At 35.2% G+C, this 7,163-nt stretch overlaps 1 protein-coding gene across 2 annotated transcripts; it reads right to left on the minus strand.

Moving 5' to 3' along the window:
- Positions 1–413: 413 nt before the first annotated feature.
- Positions 414–6,251, minus strand: LOC107808713 (homeobox protein knotted-1-like 1). 2 transcript variants are annotated; one of them, XM_016633254.2, is made up of 6 exons: positions 6,112–6,251; positions 5,761–6,006; positions 5,473–5,589; positions 5,187–5,355; positions 1,322–1,575; positions 414–755 (listed from the first exon to the last, which is right to left on the minus strand). In XM_016633254.2, exons 2-6 carry the CDS (start codon positions 5,995–5,997, stop codon positions 555–557), a joined length of 978 nt encoding a protein of 325 aa, XP_016488740.1. In that variant the 5' UTR covers positions 5,998–6,006; positions 6,112–6,251; the 3' UTR covers positions 414–554. The 2 variants fall into 2 exon arrangements, with proteins under 2 accessions (XP_016488740.1, XP_016488739.1); XM_016633253.2 differs by having other exon boundaries at positions 5,761–6,147.
- Between the last annotated feature and the right edge of the window lie 912 nt (positions 6,252–7,163).

The following is a 7,163-nucleotide window of genomic DNA, read 5'->3' on the forward strand; positions in this document are numbered from 1 at the left end:
GATTTTTCCAACTTGGCCAAACAGGCTATAAGAAAATACTCTAAAAGAGAAGGCATAATAGGAAAAGTTTTTTTTTTTAAAAAAAGGAGTTTGGTTCAGGCGTTCAGCTGAAAAATAGTAAAAAGGAAACGAGAAAATTAAAAACGAAAAAAAAAAATCAGTCGTGTGAAAAATTTCACTCTAGCCAAGATTGATTTCGCAATTTAGAAACTAGTTTCGCTTATTATAAAAAAAACTATCATACTACTTAATTATTTTTTAGATGAATTAATAGTATAATTCTTTTATTATACAGTCACTATATTATTAAACACTTGTTCTATCAAGTAACAGCATCCGATTAGCTATGTTAAGGTGACCAACGAAGCAGCTGGTTACTTTCTTGAATTCCTTATAAATTGAAACTTGGGAAGAGAATATATAACACATTGTTCTGAATATAAGTCAATATATAAACTTCAAAATACAAAGGTTTCTGTCACACTATGCACTACTTGTTAGTTAGCTAGTTATACTTTTGAAAGGTCGCAGCAAGTTTTCTTTTACTCTTTTTTTCAAGTGCCAATACTTCCAGTGCCTCCAGCTCCATCGAAATACATGGATCCGGCAATGCTACCGCTGCTGACACCTTCCATGAGAGCATATTTCATGTCTTCTGATGGCCGCCAGTGTCGCTTCCTTTGGTTTATGAACCAGTTGTTTATCTGTTTCGGGTCTAGCCCAGTGATCTCCGACAGCCTATTTTTCTCTTCTTCCTGCATTATTGTCATCTATGTTACATTCACAATTAATAGAAAACACCTGATCAGCATTATAAACTCGTTAGCCATGACTCGTGACCCTGGATATTGCACGCTCGTCAATTCAATCTATCCGTTCTACCACTGAAACAAATGAGTTTACCTTCTGTACACTTAATCATCTGAAAGATAACTACATGCAATCGTTCATAAAAAGTGGCATTAGTAACTTCGATTATAAGACATGCATGTTAAAATTCTTCACTGTGTATAGGCTGAATCCTTAACAACTAAGAGCGACAAATAAACAGATGAGTAGTAACTATCAATAATATTAGCCCGGGCATTTGAGTAGAGGCCCTAAGTTAGGGAATTGACCATTATAGCAAAAGGTGCAAGAGGGGATAGCGCGTGGGGAGTCATCACAAAAGCTATATAATGTTTAAAAGGACCAGTTAAAAGAGGAACCAGTTGTCTTCTCAGATCTCGGATAGAGTACTACAATTTCTAGACCAGCATTTCTAGCGACACAGTTTTAGGACATCCTTAAATGAATGGCGCCAAGAAGTAGTAGAAATTACCGTGGGATAAGGCCATCTGTAGTGGGTATTCCACCACTCCAGCAATGCAGTTCTTGCATCCTTGGGTAACTTGCCTTTCTTCCTCTTCTTCAAAAATTCCTTTCTCAAGCTGCTAAGGTAGCCACTATATTTGCGCATCAGCGTTTCTTTTAGCTCATTATCACCTTCACGGTTAGCAGGAGATTCTTGGGTACTATCCGCTGCTTCCATCTCCCCGCAGCATAGATCCTCGTCTGAGGTGCCTCCTGCTTCATCTGTTATGAAATTCCAACATAAATCAAAAAGAATTCATATGCTTATATCACCTGGCACGGGCCGCAGAACATCTTTTGCATTCATAATCAAATATTCATAAAGAGAATCTCAGACCAAGCAACACTGTATTACATGGAGTACCTCAAAGCCTCGAACAATAGCATTAGGCATAAAATGTTTTGACCAATTATTTAAATGAAATATCACTAAAATGAGAGTTAATACATTCAAGGTTGACTCGATGGTTCACTAAATGACCAAATCGATTTGTGACCTGACCAGCTTCCACTTGAACAGATCCAAATTGAGAGGTTTTAGGATCATATCTCGAGTAATTAAGAAGCCTTTCCACCACTTCATAGCATTAAGATATCATAATAAGCATTCAACTAATGAAAAGAACACACAGTTTTCAGAACATAGTAACATGGAGATGTTACCCATTAAGACAGCAGAAACCACAAAGGACCAACAGAATCTAATTCTTGCACAGTTTAAAGATGCTTTCTTTTAGCTTTGTATCAGCACAAGTGATTCAGTCGACCAATTTCAATTAAATGGGTTGGCATTTTTGTACATACGCAGCTCCAAAAATTCTCCATATATATACTAACCTTATCACACCCTGAATAATTTCGATAAAGAAAATAGTAAATAGGGGGAAAATAAAGAAACATTGAATCGCTTCATGCAGATACATGTTAAGGAATAAGGGACAATTGGTACTTCCATTTTGTGATTGTGTAATGGATCCTGCAAATGTGCACTTATGATATAGGGAGAGTGCATGCAGTGTTGAAAATGGAAAACTATTTTGGTTATCTTCTTAGCATTACTTGTACCAATATTGTGAATAAACTCTACTTCCTCTCATGCGTAAGACTAAACTTTCACTGCCGGAGAGAGCAATTGTCGGGCGAAGACTATTACAGTTATATAATAAATCAAAGAATTGTTGCATCACTGCATAGAAGCAGCTTGTCCTAGGTTCGAGGCCCACCTAAAAATGCTCATTTTTTCAGCAAAAGTTAAATCCAACTACTCCTCTGCAGGCCAAGCAACAAACTCCACCAAATATTAGCATCTTACGTACTATTTGCATGAGAAAAAACATGGTTTACGCAATTTAAGAGAACTCCAGTGGTATTGTTTCATAACATGCATAGACCGTTGCTGAAATGAAGAACATGACAGCAAAAGACATGGAAAGAGAAAAATAAAATTCTTACATGTTGGGTCCCTCATAATGCAAATTTGGCCTTCTCAACACAAAGATTTAGAGCTTACACGTATTGTATTAGTACTACATTGAGTTGGTGAATAAATTGTGGAATACAAGCATAAATTTGTGGCCAAGCTAGAATAATAAGGAAGAGACATCCTATTCTAGCTTACATTTAAATAATGAATTTGAATTCTTGAACCATGAAAAGGGTACACAACATCATCATTCATAGTTTCATACCAAGTAAAACAAGCATTCTCAAGTATTACAAACAGAAATTGGGAGTGTACCTCATAAAATTGGGTATGTACAATTATTTAAGGGGTAAACTGTAGTTCCTCTTAGTTTTCCTGTGTTTCTACTCTCTTGACATCATCCTTAATTCAAACTCTAGCAGTACAAATAAAGAAGAATGAAAATCATGCTGGAAATTTCCAGTCATAACCCTCGGAAACACCAAGAACATGCAAGTTATGGTTAAAGTATTTGCTCTTATGATCAAATTAAAGCAACAAATAATAACACTTCAACAAAGATATGTTAGGAGGTTTAAATTTATTTACATATAAAACAAGTACTGCATGTAATCATACAAAAACCATTCAAGCTCATCATTGAGAATCTCCCGATTTGGAAGTACCACTTGCTCCCAAAATGGTTAGAGATCCATAGACTGTTAAGCAGGATTAAATGCATGACTAGGGAAAGGAGTAAGGACAATAATTATCACATGTCACAAACACAGACAGAAAAGACTGTAAAAGGGCATGACAGACAAGGAACACATTTAGAGATATATTGTAATGCCAATACATAATTAAATTTCAGCTTAAAGTCTTCTTCTTCACTACCAATAATACATTTTTTACACGAAATAAATCGTAAGCATGTTATTTCTTTTTTAAAAGAAAGGTCTATCTGACAACAACAAGAAGGGAAGTGAAAAAGAAAAAAGAAAAAAAATCTTAGGATGGCATTTCTCTTAGCTTTTGCAAAACAAGAAAAGAAATCAATTTTCGTAAAAGCTGCTTGATTGATGGAGTTAATTCTTGCAAAAATCGGAAAAAAGCAACACTAATTAATCTCCTCATGCCCAAACCGCGTCCAAGCCTTAGCCTTCATGTGTCTACCCTACAAATAATTATTAGAGACAAATACCTAATTTCAAATTAAACACATTCAGAAGCATGTCTATCATGTGTCAAAGCTAAGTAAATCACATGTTCATGTGCAGGTGTATTCTTCAGCACCATAATATCAAAACATAGTGTTAATGCTCCGTATGCCTCGAACCTAATACACCTTCTACCAAATTGGACCTGCATAGTGTCTATATGTACATTTTAGGCCTGATCGTATCGGCCATACATTCAATATCATCGTTAATAAAGATCACCAGTCATCCATAACTTTCAAGTTCCATGACCAAATAATTCAAGTGGAGGTTTTATTATATGTAAACCATCTATTCGGATTTTCATTTAAATCCAAATTACTCCCCGAAAATTAATGAAAAACTCGAGCTAAACAAGCAAGTAGGTTTTCGGCATCATTGTGTACGTTTAGCACCACTGTGTAGGGCATTTTGAGAAAGAAAAAGAAACACCCAATATAAAGCACATAGACAATGCACTAAAATGACAAGGTGTCTTATTTCATTTGTTATTCTAATTTTCATATTTACCTATTTTAAAAGAATTTCACCCATGATTCAAGTGTCTAGAGTATTTTGAATCGTACCCTACCCAAGCCAACCGAGCTTTCGTTACCTGATGGAAGTCTACAGCAACTAAAAGCTAAAGTTATGGTATATATCTTCTTTAAGCATTCCGAAATGGAGTTTTAATTTCTATGCATCAACAATATATAGATTTTAAGTCTGACCTATGACAATAATTAAGTTACCCCTCTTCGTAACAAGCCTGATGTACTAACCTGGGAACTATAGAATAACATGCTATAGTTAGTTAAATTGCACTAGTAATACAATAAAAAAAAAATTACCGCTGTATAAAACTTAAAATGTCTTAATTCCAATGGGAGAGATAAGAAACAAAATCTGACAACAATAGTCCCAAAGGGTTGCAGCCTCCGAAAAGACTCAATTTCCAAGGCTACCAACATGCCTACTACCTTCTCGCAACCCTAATAAGTATAATACAGAAGGGGCCAGCTAAAGTATAGGGGGGTCCGAATCAATCCTGAAAAGTTGAACGGAATAGTATTTCTGACCAAAGTTAGTACTTTCAACCCACCCCCCAAGAAAAAACCCATAAACACACGCATAAACAATAGTGATGAGTCAAGAATCATGACTACTCATGTTTCACTATGTTAACACTTAACAGTATCAAGAAAGAACAAAAAGAACAGTGAACAACCTACCAGATAGATAATTGTTGTTGGAGTTGAAAGAGGTGGTTGTTGTTGTTGTTAAGTTTTCTTTGCAGAGGGAACTGAGCTGCGACTCAATATTATTCAGGAACGTCGTGGCTTCATCAAACGGCTTTGACAACTCCTCCTTGTATTTTAGTAATACCGCACAATATGATTCCTTCACAAAAATAACAAAAAAAACCTCATTTTAATTAGTAAATGAAAGCTAGCTAGCTAGCCACTATTATATGTGTGTGTGTGTGTGTTGATGAGTTTTTCTCTGTGGGGTTTTCACCATAAACTCATCAAGTTCTGGATCAGTTCCGATTTCAGTATTGTGGCCGCTGGATATTAAGTGGTTCTCTTTGCTGATTTCTTCAAGAATTGATGCCATTTCCTGGGGTGCTCCAACCTTCATATGGCAACAATAAGAACCCACAAATTAATACTCGTGCCTTTTTTTTAATATATATACACGAACACTATACACTTGGCATAGAAAATAAACTGTACAAGTACACAATGAACACAGTGATGATCAACAGAACAAAACAAGGAAGGAAGATGGATTTATTTGATTTACCTTTCGGCATTGAAGGTAGGCAGATAATAAGTTAGGATAAAGAGGATGATTAGCAATCTGAGCTTTAATAAGATCTGACATCTCCAAGCTGGCTTTTTCAAGATTATTATCAACACTACTGTTATTGATTGGCCCCTCTTGTTGTTGACCAGTTATGTGCTCAAGGACTCCAACAACATGATTATTGTTACTCGAACATGCAATAGCAGAATGAAGTTTGCTCAATTCATCCATCATCAAATAGTACTAAACAAGAAACAATAGTACTTGTTAGAAGCAAAACAAACCCTTTCACATACACACACAGTGTGTAATAATAAAATCTGCGAAGTGTGATGGAAGTTTTTTAACCTGCACCCTTTTAAGGTTTATTCCCAAGTTAAAGAGGAAGAGAAACAGCTGGGAGAGGAAAGGTCCAAGGGGATTATTATAGAAGGAAGAGATAGAGATAGAGAAAGACGCCTGGAAAAAGACCCTACTTTAATTTTCTTTTGCCACACACCCGAGAGTTAAATAAAAAGTTGATAAAGACCAGTCCAGACTTTCTGTTCCCAACACTAGTGTAGGGGAAAGGAAAGAGAAGCGAAGGGGGAGTGTTTCAAGGGTTCTAGAGGTGTTGCGGATTGGATTTATCTGCTATGATTGATTGGTTCAGACATGATAAAACTAGTTGCAAATTTTTTATATTCAAATCTCACTGACAATACACTTATTTGAAAATAAGGACAAATATTGATTATGTGCTTTTTATTAATTTTTTTATCTAATATTATCCTGCCGTTAGAAAAAATAATTGATTCGAAAATAATTTTAACTATAGTCAATATATATATGAGTAGTAATATAGACCTTTATTCTTGAAGAATTTGGACATGTAAAGTCCTTTCGTTGTCATTAATGGCAAGAACAAATATAAAATAATATGTAAGTGTATGAATAAACAAAAAAACATAGTATAAGAGAAAGTAATTAATACCATTGAACAATTTTGAGTGCTATATGAGCAAATTTGGATCTTATTCCCCTATATTTATTGAGGCAAACTTATTTTCTTATTATCATATGGTGATTTAATTTCTACATTAGTTACCGGACGGCTATTGTATTAATAATGATGTTTATTATAAAGAGTTACTTATCAAAAAGTAGATTATAATAAAAATATTAGTACAGTAGTATTTTTCTTATCAATTCATATAACTTAGATTTAATGCATGTGTACACACACACGCATCATCATCATCATCAGAAAAAATATAAAAAAATAAAAAGAGAGAGAAAGGTGCCGAGGGTTGGGGAAGATTATAGGCTGGTTTTAGGAAAGGACATGAGAAAGGAATGGATGGACATGGCAATAAAAAGCGGGGGGGGGGGGGGGGGGGAGGGAATGGGTAGTGGGGTTG

Source organism: Nicotiana tabacum, chromosome 19 (genome assembly GCF_000715075.1).
Source record: "Nicotiana tabacum cultivar K326 chromosome 19, ASM71507v2, whole genome shotgun sequence".
NCBI classification, from domain to species: Eukaryota; Viridiplantae; Streptophyta; class Magnoliopsida; order Solanales; family Solanaceae; genus Nicotiana; species Nicotiana tabacum.